The sequence below is a fragment of the Cyclospora cayetanensis genome, unplaced genomic scaffold (assembly GCF_002999335.1).
Source record: "Cyclospora cayetanensis isolate NF1_C8 unplaced genomic scaffold, CcayRef3 CcayRef3_contig_132, whole genome shotgun sequence".
NCBI lineage: Eukaryota > Apicomplexa > Conoidasida > Eucoccidiorida > Eimeriidae > Cyclospora > Cyclospora cayetanensis.
The window spans coordinates 64,210-80,914 of record NW_020312073.1 but is presented as its reverse complement, the minus strand read 5'-3'; the positions used below and the strand labels follow the sequence as shown (position 1 = coordinate 80,914).

The window sequence follows — 16,705 nt, the reverse complement described above, 5'->3', positions numbered from 1 at the left end:
GTCATATCTGTCCCCGTCCAACACGGGCCTTCCTGCAGGTATGGTTGATGCTCCCACTTAAAAGGGAAACGGAGCTGGCACCTTGGACACTTTTTTGTGATGTCAACGTAGTCCTTGCCGGCACTGCTCCGTTTCGCTTTAAAACTTTTGTCTCTGCAATGCACGCAGGCCGTGGTGAGCGCGGACGGCTTACAAGTGCCTTCAATTCGTCTGCTCGAGAAGGCACGATTGCGCAATGGCACTCGTTCGCTCCTCCGTCCCCACCAGAGCAGCGAAAACCCACAGTGACCCTATCCAAGCGTGAGGCCGCTTTGGTAGGAGCAAAGCTACAAAAGATTCTCGAGTTTACAGTCAAGGGAGTTGAGTTGTGGTTTGTTCTCGGGGAGGGAGGCGATGCTCCAGCCCAGTGTGACACTCCAGGCAAGCCAGGAGACCCGCATGCGGTTGCAAGTATCGCGTCTCTCAAAAGGAAGACCAAAGTAAGCTCGGTAAAAGGCCGTGAACGAGGACTGGTCCAATTCGCTGCAGGATACGCATGCCGCGTATCAATGTGGTACAAGCCCTCGCACAGTGCATGCAGGCTTTCACATCTTTTGTTGTACATGGCAATGTGTGAGCAAAAGGGCACACACCACCAAAGCGGCTGTACTCACAGGGACGTTTCTGAAGGCGAGGGTTCTTCGTTATGCAGGCTAGGCTGAAGTCACTTGCCGCCATAAGCGGCACCAAACCCTCCGACGCAGGCAGGAGCGAAAAAACCCCGGGCCAGTGGATGCAGGGTCAGCCTCTTTCAAGGTCTCTGCTTCAGGTGATTTGAGCATTTCGTGCATTCACAGAAACATCGCTTACTGAAGATATGTCTGCAATTCGGTGGGAACCTCAGAGAATAGCTGATGAATACTACATCCACCTACAGCCATATGTTGGACAGGGGCGCAGCGCGAGTGAGACTGCTTTACCGGATCGGAAATCCGGCAAACAGAGACTTACAAAAAGCGTATAGGCATTGGGAGTCTTGACAATGTGGCGATATATTCGGTTCTTTATTGATGCAGATCATGCTGACAGCGACAAGTCGTGAGGGGCTATGCGTGGAGGAGGAGTGCCCTGATGAAAGGCGGAAGCAACAAATTGTTGTTGGGTTCCTTACTGCTGGCACATTCCGTCTGTTGCAACGGGGTCCGGATCTCAACGTGTGTGGGGAGGTCAGAGAGCTCAGCGCAATGGTGGGGTCACCATTTCCCTGCAGCGAATTTGTCCAGTCGAAGCACTCCCCCGAGTCAGTCCTTGATCCAACTGGACGGCCATGTAACCTAGGGCTTCAGGTGCCCACGTCAGAATCTCATCAACAGCAACAGCGACATTCAGCACCACCACAAAACAAAACCATGAAACAAATCGCCGCATTCTCCTTCCTGAAGTCGTCACAAGCGTTGCCTATGGACAAATTGCAGGCGGGTCAACCAGATGAAGGAGCTGTCGTTCTCCACAATTTCCCTGATGTTCTTGAGGGATATGGGGGGGCCCTGCTCCTTCCGAACTTGCAACAGCGTACGGACTGTCTCTTATCTGTGGCGCCATCTACAGCTACTATATCAGGTGCGGCAGTACAGTAACAAGAGGTGTCATGTAAAGTGCTCAGTGGGTCATCGCTGTTGCATCATTCTTATTTAATACAAGCTGGTGCCTTGCTTTCCACAGCGTCGGCTTTTTCTTGATACCCTTTTGCTTTTTTTGTTTTCGCGCCGGGTATCCCTTTCTTGGCTTTGCCATGCAAAATGCCGACAGATACCTATTTTCGTGGATTTGCAAGAATAGTGTATTTTCCGGCATCTTCCTTGACGCTCCGAACTAAGCTGTTGTGCTGTGTGGTGGTGACGTTGTGGACAGGGTGTCCGGGAGGTAAAGCCAAGTTTTGCCTGACAATTTCGGATCCCCAGGTGCACTTTTCATTTGAAATGTTTCAAGGTCTTGTTAGCTTGGAGACACAGGCAAGGCTTGAACAGCTTCAGGTCATTAAATCTGCAACCGCTGCAACAACAGCCATGAAGTCTTCCGTCGCTGCAGCAGCAGCCGCCGCAGAAGCTGCTATAGTGGCCCTTACCGAGCAGCAGCCATTACGAGTGGAAGACCTGCAGTTGACGCGGACGTCATCCGCAAGTACGCGCAAGCAACCCCACATGCCCCTGAGCCCTTTTGTTCTCCCGACTGCAACCTCCTCAAATTCAGAGAAGCTTCCGAAGTTTCTCTACCCGCCAGGATCCGACAAGTCTACGGGCGGCATTGGTGTATTATTGAGGGGGGCCCCCACGGTTGAGGGGCCTGGCTCGGTACTGCCTTCTGGGGTTGCATCAGCTTCAGCTGCTGGGAACGCTTTCGCAGCAGTTCGGGTTACAAACTATTCAGTTGGCCTAGGGGACCTAACTATGGAAGGCAGTTTGCTCCATTTTTTGAGGGACTATGCTTTTACCATGTGGGAGAACGCATATCCCACCCCTCAGCAGCGGCACCGCCCTCTCTTTGATTGGGCATCGCTCGAGGGAGGCGAGCGATGCCCCAAACCAGCGATTATTGCCTCCATGGCTTTGGCACGGATGCGCCAGCAGCGTAGGGGTGGTGCCTTTGGACGGGCTCTGGAAGAGTTGAACGCTATGTCTAGCTTGCCACAACAGCAGCTTGAAGAAGATATCTCTGAGCCAACCAGAAGCAGCAGCTCCAGTAGCGAATCCGCTTCAACTCCAGTACAACAGCCTGCTACATGGGGGATACGAGTCGGGGACACACAATCCCCAGAGCGTGAAGAGCTGAACGTAAACTCTCAACGTCGCCGAATGGCTCAGTCACAAGTGGTCTCACCACGGGCGACCTTGGTTCCATCCGTTCCTGGAGGAGACCTTCGCAAAGCCGAAGATGAAGAGTGCGTTGATTCAGAAGAACTGCTGCTTCTTGCTAAGCTCATGTCTGCTTGCGGCTCATCGGCAGTGAAACTGAATGCGTGTGATCCCGGTGTTCAACGGGTAGAAGGGACAGATGTGCGCGACTTGCAAGGTGAAGTGGCGTGGCACAGTGTAAACTCTCGCCGAAAGGGCGTGAGTCCTTCAGAAAGTCCGGATGCAACCGAGCATGAAGACGTGGACACGGCAATGCCTGTTTCCTTGCTTCAAAGCGTCGGAGAAGCGGATTTCAAAGATATGTACTGCCGGGCTATTGGGTTCTTTCTTTCTTTGTTGAGTTTCAAGCTTCCGGGTGAGACAGAATTTGAGATCAAGGCAGAGGTGGTTAAGGGGGCTTTCGAATTCCACGACGCACATGGCTCGCTTCTTAAAGTTAGTCTGTTAGCCTTGGAAGGCCAAGTGTACATACGACCGGAACTGTGGAGCGCTGATTCGGTTAAGAAGTTTGGAGGCCGCTTGGAGCTCATGGTATCGGGCTATGATCCCATGACCAACTCCCAGGAGGAACTGTTGCACCCTGTTGCAGCTTCAGTGGATATCCAGCGGCAGTACGTAGACGGCCAGATGAGCCACTGGAGCATCGTGAATATTCGCAGCGCTATGGACGGGGTGTCTGTTGATATCACCTCGGGACTTCTACAGCTGGTTTATCATATTGTCAGGACAACCCGCGAAATTCTTCAGGGAGCGGAAGGCAGCTTAGGGAGGCACAACAGCCTGAGAGTGTATAATGACATTCACTCCGAAGTTCTCGTCATGCACCGTCGCCGTGCTAGAGATGAGCCTAGAGGGTCAGCTTCATTGTTGTCTATATAATAATAACCTTTCTGAAGCCAAGGAAAGCTCGCCAAAGGCATTTTTCAGGCTCGCACCATATCACCCATGGTCGTCCACATAGCAATAATAGTGCCCGCTTAAACTATGCTGCTTTATTTGATACAATCCTTTTGTTGCTGCCTTTTGCATTGTCTGTGTAGGTGGCATTTCTCTCGCATGCAGCCAGAAGAATGGATATTGGCACCTACGGCATACTTATACTTTGCAGTCCGAAAGAACACGCCTGTTACAGAGGCAATCCCCGAGAGGCGACGACGAATTTGGCGGCGCAGGGGTGACGACCATGAAAAATTACATGAGACCCATCCAACAGTTCGCCTTGAAACTTATGAAGATGTTAAGCACGTTGTGGAGGGACTTCTGCAGCTAGGGACCCGGAAGGTCGACAACTCTTGGTTGCGGGCATACGTAAGAGCCTGCCGACCCTGTCCAGATGACTCCTTCCATCCCTCCTGCTGTACACGGTAATAGGTTTGCTATGTATCTGACTGCTAATATATTCGGAGTTGCAAGCATTATGAACGTTTTCTTAGACTAGATGCTGCATTGTTTCAGGAAGAGACGTTATTGTTTTCCTCAACCCGGCGTGCCCAGGCGCCATTGGAAATGCTGGTAGACGATATGCCAGTACTGCAGGGCGGCGGCAGTCGGAGCATGCGTTACGGATGGGAGAGTTTGTTGCAAATGCTCCGCAAGGAACCTGGCTGGTGCTGTCTGGGTCGGTTACATGCGGACTATTCAAACTGCCGCGCGTACTTCCTGCAAAACGCAGGGTTTAAAGTGCTGGTTGAGCCCGTTGTGGACCGTAGGAACGGCACATGGAGTCTTGCAGTTGGCAGTTGCGTGCAGCTGGCAAATGCATGCTCCATGACACTGCGGGTATACATCGGCCGGGCGAAGCGAAATTGGGGAGGGCGCGCCATATCCTGTTTTACAGCCCGCGTCACTGGGGAAACTAGGAGCGCCGCCACCCCGGAAGAGTACATCGATATCCTTCCAGGATGCCGTCGCTCGGTACCTCTTTCGTGGTTTGGGAGTGGCACAGTACCTTCTTTGGCTGCCCTTCTGCACACTGAAGGCGGGGAGGGATATGGGGAGGACAGGGAACCAGAGATTCCCCCTGTGCCGTTCCCTGCTCTTTACAGGCTCACAAACAAGACTGGGTGTAAGTTCAATTCTCGTGTGTCCTGCCTTTGTATCACTTCCACCACTGTTACCCTTTATTCCATCTTTGCTTTAGCATGCCTTTGTCTAGACGGGACGATTCGGGCAGTCACTGGCGTCCTTATCTTTACCTATTGCTGCATCTGCGTTGCCTGCGTTGACATCAGACACGCAACCCCGACGCTTGGATCTTCCTCCATTCACTCTCCGTCTGCGTGGATCCTTGATGCTTTACGGAACGGTGGACACTACAGATGTTCCCACTTCTGGAGCATCTCGTATTGCCCAGCGCTACGTCATTAAGCTGGAGCCAATGTTGAGCATTAAGAACACTCTTCCCTTCCCCATCACAGTCTCTGTTTATCTGCGAAATGCAGGGGAGTCCCAGATGTCTAGCGAGATTCGGGCTGGGGCAACCAACGCTGCGGGGACTGGCGCAAAGGCGTCCCATGTACCCACGCAGGCCGATAACATTGCGTACGCAGTATCAACAGAACCAGCTCAGCCATTACGATACGCATTCGGAAACCCCCAGGCGGAGCTCCTGGCAGAATTGGAGAGCCGTAAGAGACAAAAGGAGGAAGAACAACAAGAAAAATTCAGAGGCACTTCAGCGAAGCTTGTTGCCAACAACTTTGTCGAGGCAACGATCCCGTCACACCAGAGCTGGGTAAGCTTTACATGAGCATCCACCCACGGCGTTCCCCACAGTGTGGCAGCTCACCTTTACAAACTGGGGCCTTTCACGAAATTTTAGCCCGATGCAACAAAGCATAAAAACAATAGAATTCAATGCATTTATGGAATATCTGCCGCTCAGGGACTTCCCGTAGGGGAACAACGACTTTGGCTAGTACTGCGCGTGCATGGCGCGCCCCTTGAACAGTTCAATACGCAGATGAAAGCCTTCAATCCAACAGACGGGAGACCTCTGGGACCACTCGAGCTCCAGCTGTTGGCCTCGGCAGCCTCTCGAGGGGGAGCTAGGCTGGGGGGTGCTGCTTGGTTGTTACAGCAGGAGGCCATAGACGGCGTCGCATTGCACACTGCTGCGAAAACAGGGGAGTCAGCCACGAGAGGCACAGAAGACAAGAAACGGAAACGAGCTCATAAAGCGCAGCAGCAGGAACAATCCACTACCGTGTATGAGTCCCAGCGCTTCGCAGTGTTGCTGCCGAGCCAAGACACATTAACCGTTAACAAGGTGTTGCAACTCAAGAATGGCAGGGGAGAGTCTTTACTGCCCCCGGGGACTTTAAAGCTGGCTAAGGTGGAGGCAATGAATCAGCGCAGAGGAAAGAAGGCTCCTCTCATCTTCTCAGAGATGCAGCTAGCCGCGGATGTAAGCAGGCGTCAAATCACGGTCTTTGCTCCCTACTTCTTTGAAAACCTAACAGATGCTACGCTTTCTGTCAATGGAGCCTTGGTCCCCAGCCGGTGTAGGCTATATACCACCGAAGAGGATATGCGATCTGCCTCTATTCGAGCCTACAAGGCCGACATTTGGACAGATCGCGTGCTGCAATCGTCAGTCAGCAAGAAACACGACTTGTCAGGGATATCTACTGCGAGGTGAGACAGGGCGGCAGCGGCGAGCCAAACACCCTTGGAGGCACCACTTGCGCCTAATGAATAGTATTAGACCATTTGAATGCTTCACCCTTGTAGGCTTCAAGGAAGCTCTTGTGTCCTATCAAGGTGCATGTTCTGTTGGCACTTGCAGCACCCTGCTCTGTTTGGGCCGATGTTCGTGAGGGTGCTATTGCTTGTGGCTTCTTTGGAGGCCACCTTTCCATCCCATCGTGTGTGCTCCACGCTCCGTTTTCCTTCTTTTATAGGCCTCCCTTGGTGCTCAAGTTGTCGGCGTTGCAAAAGCAGCGAGGTCTTCGCTTCGGATGGGTGAATCGTGCGGTGTCAGCGACGGGAGACGACCAGCGCCACAGCGTCGATGGGGCCCGTATGTCTTTCCATATTCGTCGAAAAGCTATTTTGCAGTTGATGTTAGTATGCGCAAATATCATCTGCACGGTTGGACGTGGACTGTACTGGGTAGAAGCTGCTTGCATGCCCTTCAATCTGCTTTGCTGGATGTGCTCTGCAGCTGGAGGCGGTGGGTCGGTGGACTCAATTTTGTCGTCTCTAAATCCAGATGAAGCAGCAAGACTTCAGACTCTTGAGGAACTCCCTGATATGCGTAGAGGGGGCTCGCAGGGAGACTTACCTTTGCTCAAAGCCACGCTGGTACGTGTAACGCATGCTGATGTTTCTTTCTGCTCACCGAAAGCTCAGAATCTCTATCTTCATAGGGCTTTTTGCTGAATCCACTCCTGCTGCACTGCCTCACAGTAGCTGTGGTACTCTAAGATGTGCTTAAGAGTTCGTTGAAAACGCCTTGGGATGGCATAGTTGTTGGTGTTCCTTCAGTCTTCTACCGATTCTTTCGTTGACGACGAGACCGTGGGTGGCGCACGTCGAGAAACCCGCCTGATATTCACAACTAAGAGGGCTGCTGGGGCGTTTGGAGTAAAGCGCAAGTATTCTGATGGCATGAGTGCGGGGGAGGCCGGCAAAGAAGTCTTCTTCAGACCAGTGGCCCGGGCCAAGAGCTTAAAAGTAACGGTGAAACGCAGAGTGAAGAATCTTGGCAGGGGCCGCTCGAAGAATCTTCGCAAGGAGGAGCCCTCCGGCTTCGACTGCAGTGTGGCAGATAGCGTGGACAAAGACACACTCTATACTGGAGAAGGTCCTGACGTCAATCCCCAATCGGCTACCACCACTACCGCTGCAGGGACTCAAAAGGAACTGCCCCACAACAAGGGCATCAGTAGCCCAACAGCGCTAGTACTGGGGTTGTGTACCCGATACGGCGACGCTCCCTATTCCACCACGAAAATCGTCAGTGTGATACCGCGCTTCATTTTCATTTCTCGGCTGCCGTTTCCCGTTATGGTACGGGAGGTGCGAAGCCGTAGTAGAGTTCTTGGAGGAGCTATGGGGAGCCGCAGCAAGGCCATGCCGTGCGAGCTGGCCCTGCTTCCAGGAGAGACAAAGGCTTTTCATGGGATGGAGCCCCGTGTGCTGCTGACGCACGCCGAAAAGAGTTTAGTGTCTTGTTCGTTTTCGCTCGTCCCTGCACATGTTCCCTTCTTCTTTCAGGTCGAGATGACGCCGAAGAGGGGACGGGCGGTGTACCTTCCTGAACACTGCACCATCATCCAGGTGTCAATCGTGTCAGGATTGTTTGGAGATGTCCCGGCTCTTCCCTACACTTACAACGGCAGTTTTATCGTGTTGTCGCTTCCGGAGCATGCCCAGTTTGCTATTCTCAACCTTACCAGCTATTACCTCGCGCACGCCCCAGTAGAACGGAGCAGGCGCACACAGCAGAACCAACTTAGAGACGACGCCTTTGCCATTCCCATGTCCAGCGCTATCCAAGCCAAATCGTCCATAAAGAAAGGCAGAGACGAAGCAGATGGAAACTTGAGAGTACGTACCAGCTTCACACAGTTTTGCAACACCGGCGACAGCACCGACCGATTGTCACATCTTGTTAGCTCCGTTGTTCTGGGCACATCTATAGCAGTATGAGGATGCACTATGATTGCCTGAGAGGAGCTATCTAAACAAAGCTGCATTCCTAGCACCGGGAACTTCAATGTGCATGCGCATAAATGCCTCGTCACATTTAACAACTGGCTGGTGCCGCAAGTTGTTTGGCTCAGGAAAAAAAAGCGGCGTTAGGAGGTTTTTGAGCGCGTGTGGGTCGTCTATTGACTGCCTGCTGGCAGGACAACTCTGTACACTATTCATATTTTGCTCCCCTTGTCTGCTGTGTTTTTTTTGTTCTTCTCAGCTGATTCCCCCGTGGGGATCAGTTCCATTCATCCCCCCGTATCATAAGAATCTTGAAAATGCACGCGTCCGGTTGCGGGTGCTTGACGTGGAACATTGTCCATGGTCAGTGTACAGTCTAGCATCTGTGGATGAGGACTTGCAGACAATTGAATTCGTCCCGCACCCTCCTCAGGCAGGAGCCGCCTCTGCAGCAGCTGGAGGCCTTGCGCCCAGCCCTCAGCCAGGATCTCCACGCTCACTAGACGGCGCCTCTTCACGCAAGGTTCCATTTTTGCAGCGCCTGCCTTCCAAGTCTCTTGGAACTGCTGTGAGTGCAACGGCAGCGATCATCGCTCCATCAGCGAGCAACACCAACCCTCTGCAGCATTTTAGAGGCAATACAACGGCAGGTGGCGGCGACCTTTCTGAGGGATACCTTGAGCCAGAGGAAGAACGGTACTCTGTACAAGAAGGAGACACGCGGTGAGAGAGGCAAAGCTTAGAATGTATACAGCCTCCATGGAGACTTTCCCGAATGAATAAATTTGCTGCTGCGGTTCAATGAAAGGCTCTACAAAAGCCGACACCGATGCAGAGACTACTGGTTTAGCAACACGCGTCACAGTGCAGTGCTGGGAAGTGCATATTGAAGTGGACGCGTAGGTACTGTTTTGTTGCCCCATATTTCCATGTTCGCAGTTTCATACGCCTACACACCCATCGGATTGGAGGGTCCGTTAGTTCCACCAGTAAGGAACGGTCGTTATCAACTCTTTACGTTTTCTCCCTCGTTGCAGCAAATGGTAGCCGTATCCTCATCGTAGCAGAAACCCCTGAAGTGTCGGACAAGCTTCGTGCTGGGGGTTCGGCTTTTGAACTTGTGCGGGAGGAACTTGTTAGAAAGAGCATAAAGCAAGACATTGGCTTAGCTCCTGCTGGAGCTGTCAACATGTACGAGCCAACAACAGCAGCCGCCATGATGCCTAAGGTTACAATATCAGCAGGTAGCGCCCCTGTTGGCACTACGAGACACAAACGCGGGGACCTCACTTTGGGAGATGTGCAGACTTCGGACGGTACATCCATTAGAGACCTCAGTCAAATGTCTAAGCAACACAACGAAAAGCCACTGCAAAAGCAGAGGCGACCTCCACCTTGGTTGGGTCTGTCTTTCGAATTCCGGCTGCCGCGGCTGACCGTGACGTGGATACATCAAAGTGAAGTGGTGAGGCTTGCTAATGAGATCGTGCCGTTTAAGTTTAGTGCTTGGTTGAGACAAGTTTCTTTTCGTGATAACGTTTTCTGGGATTGTGGCCCTGCAAAAAGGTGCCGCTTGACTCTCCGCTTTTTTTGGCGTGGCTCATTACATTCCCAGATATCCATCTCTCGATGTCTGTGTAGGTCCTGGCGCTTCACTTAACAGGCCTTTCACTGTCGGGCTCTGTGAATCCAAGGCAGCTCGACGCTTTCCTGGAGGCTGTGCCAATGGAGAGTGTAATGTATATGACCAGCAATTGGACAGGCGGGCAACGGGCCCTTGGGGCGCCCCCCGAGGGACCTACAGATAGCTCCAGTGGGGGCCTTGTTGCTCCCAGTGGCTACAGGAGAAGCTCAAGCAGTATCGATAGGGCCACTCAAGGAAGTAGCAGCCTCGGAACAGATAGTACTACGTCAGCGGAAGAAGAGGACGGTGAAGAAGAAACCATTTCAGTCCAGCAGCCGCAACAGGACTACGAGGTACTAGTAATGACTCGGAGCGCAGTGACGCTGTCCGCCCGGATTTCTATGCTGCACGTTGATCATTTTGTGAAGGGTGACATTCCGGTTATTCTAAAGAACACTACCTCCAAGTATGGCAAGGAGGCAGAGGAGTTCCTGGAGATCGCAGTGGTCAGGTCCCTAGTCGACCCAAGACAGGCCCCCACTTATGAGCTGTTAAAAGTACGCATTAGCCCTTTCAGCGCCAATATCGAGTTGCTTGTCATTGAACAGCTCATCAGAATCTACGAAAAGGAGGTTGAAATGCTGCACAAATTCGCCGTCGCTGCACCACAGGTGAGACGGGCCCTGCGATTATGCTTTCCATTTACTTCCGCCTGTACCTGAGTGTACTACACCTGCGTATTTCGTCCTTCCTTCCAGTGAAGAACATTTGATCGGTGTATTCTTAGGAGAAATAAATTGCGCTACTCTTGTTTGGGTTTCTTGTACTGTGATGAATGCGTTAATGCTGGTACTTCCACCACGGCGCCCTTTTTCTTGCTTTGTTTCCACTGCAGAAGCCGCCGGCCCTTCAGACTGCCCTTAAGTGCAGTGATGCTGCGGAAGCACTGCGGCAGTTGGCAGTTATGGATGTTGTCGAGCGTAACAGGCGGGAACAGCTGATGGCCGCAGAGACGACTGCTGGCAGCGCAGCTGCAGTTGCACCACCCCGCTGTGGAGCGGCATCAGACGGAGACGCCCCTCCAAATGTGGCAGCGGCGGCTGCCGCTGCGCTGTTGGTGCATCCTCTGGCGATGGATGTAACTCACTCGGGCCCTATCAACCTGTCAAAGCTACCGCCCTCCTTGGATAATACTCGGCATCAAGCCAGCACTGTGGGTCCATCGCGTTCGTCATTCTCGTTAGGCATTTCTGCTGGGGCGTCGAATAAAGTGGACTCATTCCATGAATTTCTTCTGCATGAGCCCGTGCGTACCCAGTTTTACGCTTCTCCCCGAGTATATATTAATCCTCCCTCTTCGCATGTACTGGTACTACCCAATCCGCGGTGGATGGAACTTCACAGGGCTAGCCCTGTGTATATAAAGAATTTGACCATCAGCTCGCTTTCCCTCACGGTGTCTATCCGCACTTCGGAGCATCGCATTTCTCGCCAAGTTCTGCACATTGTAGATGCCCTTCCACTGGACACACCTTACATGGCTATACAAATAGCCAGGGAGAAGCGCAAGTTCACTGTTTGCTCGTGGCACGAGCTCATCCATTCCCTCAGGAACTCCTACCTTAGGCAGTTTATTCGGCAATCCCTTCCATCGGCCTGGATCAGCAACCCCTGTGCCTTTGTTGTCGGCTTTATTCGGGGTGCAAGCGCTCTCTTTACACAGACTATCAAAGGTGCCAAGAAGAGTCACAACAGCTTCGAGGGGTTGATGACTGGCTTCAGGATAGGCTTTATTCTTTTTATTATATACACCATGGGAGGTGTAATGCAGTCTCTTTCCCACGTACTAAACATCCTTCACAAGCTTATGAGAGGATCCAGGCCGCGGCCTTATGGTGTACTTGACGCCTTTTGGAAGGGCCTCAACGGGATGCTCCTTGATACTTTCTGGAGGCCCTGGGTGGCCGTCGTCGCGGAGCCAACGGCTAGCGCCACTAGGTGAGCCACGTGTCATAAAGGGGGAGCACAGAGAGCGAAAGTTTGTCTTCCGAGAAAACACTGAGTGCACGGGGAAAGAGTTATAGGAGGCTAAGAGCGCAGGAGGGGAGTCATTTCATGCGGTGCACATTTAGGATAAATGTCATACAATGACTAGGGCGTAATTCGTGATAGCTATTGCTTGCTTAGAGCTCGTTGTGCCCTGCCTCTGCTATGTTCCTCCTCAGAGGAGACAGTTGGTGGAAAACAGCAGCTATCTTGCTGGCCTGTTGTGTACGCTGCTTGATCTCACCCCTCTTCGGCCTCTCCAACTTCTTGGCCTCTGTTGCTGAGGGATTTGCCAACACACTGATAGGTGACTTTGAACAATTCACGCGGGTTCAAGAAAGAGCAGATCTAGACAAAAAGCATAAGCATGGGTCTCTGAGTGGCATTCATGGTGACCTGGGGTCAGCAGGGGATCTTGGGCAAAAAGGTATCAAGCCTGGACGCAAGAGTAGCCCGGGCGGAAACCGAGATACCGCATTGGGAATTACTGGTATGGGCCGCTTTCGGCGCGGCCATAAACACCAAGGAGCTAAAAACGCAGAGGCCTTTGGAATGTCCCCCACCATCCACAACGGGTCCATTCTCACCACCAAAACTAGAGGCAGTGGTAGCGTCAGTGGGGGCTTCAGACGCCCATCATCAAAGCAAGTGACCTTTGCGGTTTGAGGTACCGATTGGAATTCATCCATCACGGTTTTTTTAACGCTTTTTACAGTTCTTGTCTTCAAATTTTCTTCCTATTTCTTGATGTCTGTGCTCCATATCCCAATATCCAATTTGAAAACCATGCCTGATATCCACGGTAACTTAGGGCCCAGCAGCGCCCTTGCAAGCTCTTTTCCACAAAGGATATAGTCGTTGAAAAATGGGGACGCATTAGTGTTTATATACTGGTTTCTCAGCGAAATATGGGGGCAGAACAGCTTTTGAACTTCTCTACTCCACAGGTAGGTATATACAAATTTTAATTGTGGGTCATTCAAAGACAGAATGCAGTTTGTCTTGCACGTCGTCGTGTATGCAGTAATCTATGGTGGTAATTGCTACTCAACATGTATTGCTAATGGTTTTGCCTGCACACACGAAGCTGGAGATTCGCATAGGGCAACTGAGCAGAGGAGCAATAACTGATGGAACATAGTATCCGGCTGGCGTAACCACATTAATAAAATACTTGCTTACACGTTTAATGTAGCCCTAGTATTGCCATTTTTCACAACATTGATTATTGCACGTACAGGGGAATCGACACAATCAAGTGTACATAGAAATCCTATTTATGGCTTTTGGTCACTCAGTCTGGAGCCCCACTTTTTGTGTTTAATGCCCAGGAATACGGTAAACCCGAGCTCCACATCATTGCACAATAACACGCCTGTGTAGTCATTTGTACCCGTCCACTCTCAGCTCTAAGCAGTCCTACTCTATAAGTTTTTCGAGGACCTTTCATCTGCTTTACTCTAGAAGAAGGCCTATTGGCAAGCATATCAGTTGTCTGTTGCGTAGGCACTTTACGCTACGCCATAACTCAATGTTACCTTAGAATTCTGTAGGGCACAGCCCTTACTTGGTCCTACGCAATTGCAGTCTACATCGAATTACTGCAAAGGTTCCCATTGGATGAGGTTGGATGTATCTATGGTGAATTATAGTGGCTGTGTAGCGTTTTAGGTCTGAGAAGTGTATTACGGCCAGTGATTGTAGTCGTACATTTATCCATACGATCTCGACGTATCCTGAACTTGCGCTTTTGTGATCGTGCGTACGTTAGATAGCCTCTGCATCTTTTTCGTGCCCGTGCTGCGTGTCTCATGATCTCGGAAACAATGTAATATGGCTTTAGGAGATCGGTAAAAGCAATTTTTAGAGAAAACACTGTAGCTCTGCCTGAATGGTACAGTATGCATGCCAGTAGCGTTTATGTCCGAGGCGCTCAAATGTGGCACTTCCTCTAGAGTATCCATAAGGAGACACTGAGCCGTAAGTCCCACTAAAACTGAGGGAAATGGCTTCGAGTCCGCCAACAACGCTACCCTACCTCACTGGCTTTAACCTTCAGGCTTTCAGCTCGAGGTGTATAAGGGGAAAGGACTGAAAAGAGGATGCAAGTAGCATCTACCGCCCAGACACACAGCGCCTTCATTATAATCCTACTGAGCCCCTAAAATCGCGCCGAGCTGCGTGTACGAGCAGTCAACTTAAAGGTACAGCTCTTTACGCATTCTTGATCCGTAACAGTACTGCATCTGAAGCTGTCCGAATATAGCATGGCCCACCTCACCGGGGGCATACAGCAGCCATGCGCCACAGGTTGCAGTATGGCGCAGCTTTGCGGATTCTTTTTCCCTATGTATTAGCCGTTACAGGTGACGGCAGAAATCAAGGGAACCTATCGTGAAAGGCATACAAGAATTTTCTACATTGTGTTGATTCTCGACCTTAGTGTCTTCCTGCGTTGGCCTAGTGTAGATGCGACCAGCTACGCTATGCTCAAACTTCATAACGTACTAGTTATGTTTAACTTAGGATTTGTAAAGGATTGACTCTCTGGCTTGTCTGATTGTATAACTTGTATATTGTTGAGCAGAGTTAGTTCCGTAAAATACTACGCAGTGTTGTGTACGAGGGGAGTGCGCCAGAACCTGTGAGCAACTATCTTTTAATTATCGAAGTCCTCAGAGGGTGCAGCTACGCGCACTCCAGCAATCACGACATTCCCCTGTCGGGAGCTCTGACAAGCGCAGGGGTGACTAGGCGTAAGCTGTTTTGCAGACACTTAAAAGTTTGTATTCTGTACTGAGTGTGAAGATTAGTGTCTCCTTACAGAGGCCCTAGATGGAAGGGAAAAAGAGATATATGCATTCTCATGGTATATGGAGCTGCCACTGCTCTGCGCCAAATTAGATATGGAAACAGGTACAGCATTCACCGAATACAATACTTGATAACTGCGTGTCGGTCGAACACCAGTTATGGAGAATACATCGCTCGGCCCACTGCACATACAACGCAAGCACCATTAAGCTTTTTTAAGCATAAAAACGGACAAAAAGACAACATATCTTAGGCACACAGTCAGGAGCTCACTATAGGGGATCAATGTGCAGTTTAAAATGGAAATAAAGAGATAAGCACGGTTTCCTGGACAGCCAATTGAGAGCTGTCGGTGTTCTGTGCTTCGCCGTTACATGCGAGCAGCGTGCACCCACGTCCCCTTGTTGGATGAAGCCAACTCCTCTCTTACATCCATGCTTGGTGATCATATGGTAAACACACAGAAGAAAGTGGATTAAATAAACAAAATGCAGAAAGAATTACCCTTGATTATGGTGTGGTGATGGCCATACAGCAGTCCAACAGCGGCCAGCCCCGTGCGAACCCCACAGAACGCGTGCTTTGGGCTTCTCCACCCAAACGCCAACGGCGATGGGCCCGAAAGGAACACCTTTACGGCCAAACCAAGGGAACGAAGTAATCGACTGCGTTTCTTCCGAGGCGTCTGAGGATCTTCAGGGTATTCTCACGCTTAAGAAACGCGCAAAGATGGCGGTAAAAGGTGAGGGCAAAATAGGGAAGCGCCCCGCGCTCTTGGGGGGCATGCGTCTGATGAGGGAGTTTAGCGGAGCTTTTAACGGAAATGGGCTTTCTGATTGAAACAGATACGGCTTTACTGCTTTGCGATCCGCTAGGGGCAAGGAACTACTATGGCTTCAGGCGGCTGGGGCAGCCTCAGACGGAAAAGGAACCATGGAAGAATAATCACGCATGCATGCATTTCCTCATCATTTGTTCAGGTGGAAAGAAGCGTGCCACAAAATCTCTGCAGCCAATCTGCAGGGATTACACCATTCACCTTCACAAGGTTGTGCACGGCATTCAGTTCAAGAAAAGGGCACCCCGAGCAATCCGTGAAATTAAGAAGTTTGCAGAGAAGGTTATGCATACCAAGGTACGCGGTTGTGTATCCTGAGAAACGGAAGGATTGCTTGTTGAGTGTAGTTGCTGTATGCCATATACAGAGTCGGCCATAGCCAGAGCGAGTGTACTGTGCTTTTTGGTAAAAAATGGTGGATATTGTTCTTGTTGCCCATCTCAACTTAGTCTCTGTACCTTTTCTTCTAATTGCAGAATGGCGCACAGTTTTTTTCAGAACGTCCTGTGTACGCATGTTTGTCCATTTTCTCTTTCAGGATGTTCGCATCGACACAAAGTTGAACAAGCATATCTGGAGCAACGGTATCCGGAATCTTCCCCGCCGCGTACGTGTACGCATGGCGCGTCGCCTGAACGACGATGAAGATGCCGCTGAGAAGTTCTACACCCTTGTGCAGCATGTTCCAGTCGCGTCTTTTGCCTGCTTGAACACAGAAAAAGTCAACGAGGACTAGACAGTGCCTTCCCAGGCACTGACAGATACAGACAGTTGTATGGGTTAAGGGAAAATTCAAACAGGCATGCTGTGTTTCTTCGAATGCAAAGAACG

At 51.0% G+C, this 16,705-nt stretch overlaps 2 protein-coding genes across 2 annotated transcripts in view; both read left to right on the top strand.

Moving 5' to 3' along the window:
* The window catches only part of LOC34620265, a 30,604-nt gene extending 17,716 nt beyond the window's left edge, over positions 1-12,888 (top strand). The window contains exons 23-38 of the mRNA XM_026336540.1: positions 169-479; positions 692-808; positions 1,056-1,599; positions 1,891-3,745; positions 3,932-4,199; positions 4,347-4,956; positions 5,123-5,625; positions 5,776-6,527; positions 6,794-6,912; positions 7,057-7,196; positions 7,380-8,444; positions 8,812-9,275; positions 9,492-10,017; positions 10,194-10,847; positions 11,072-12,174; positions 12,402-12,888. Of these exons, the coding sequence (XP_026192325.1) occupies positions 169-479; positions 692-808; positions 1,056-1,599; positions 1,891-3,745; positions 3,932-4,199; positions 4,347-4,956; positions 5,123-5,625; positions 5,776-6,527; positions 6,794-6,912; positions 7,057-7,196; positions 7,380-8,444; positions 8,812-9,275; positions 9,492-10,017; positions 10,194-10,847; positions 11,072-12,174; positions 12,402-12,888 (9,518 nt within the window). The remainder of the gene's footprint in view (positions 1-168; positions 480-691; positions 809-1,055; positions 1,600-1,890; positions 3,746-3,931; positions 4,200-4,346; positions 4,957-5,122; positions 5,626-5,775; positions 6,528-6,793; positions 6,913-7,056; positions 7,197-7,379; positions 8,445-8,811; positions 9,276-9,491; positions 10,018-10,193; positions 10,848-11,071; positions 12,175-12,401) is intronic.
* A 2,865-nt stretch (positions 12,889-15,753) lies between these two features.
* Positions 15,754-16,610, top strand: LOC34620266 (60S ribosomal protein L31). The gene is made up of 3 exons (XM_022733524.2): positions 15,754-15,778; positions 16,017-16,171; positions 16,413-16,610. The coding sequence occupies exons 1-3, from the start codon at positions 15,766-15,768 to the stop codon at positions 16,608-16,610; spliced, it is 366 nt and encodes a 121-aa protein (XP_022587092.2). The 5' UTR covers positions 15,754-15,765.
* The last annotated feature ends 95 nt before the right edge of the window (positions 16,611-16,705 follow it).

Excerpts from the sequence above, each read along its gene's own strand:
- LOC34620266 (XM_022733524.2), top strand. Across the intron at positions 16,172-16,412 it reads AGAAGGTTATGCATACCAAG|GATGTTCGCATCGACACAAA; the intron begins GTACGCGGTTGT and ends TTTCTCTTTCAG.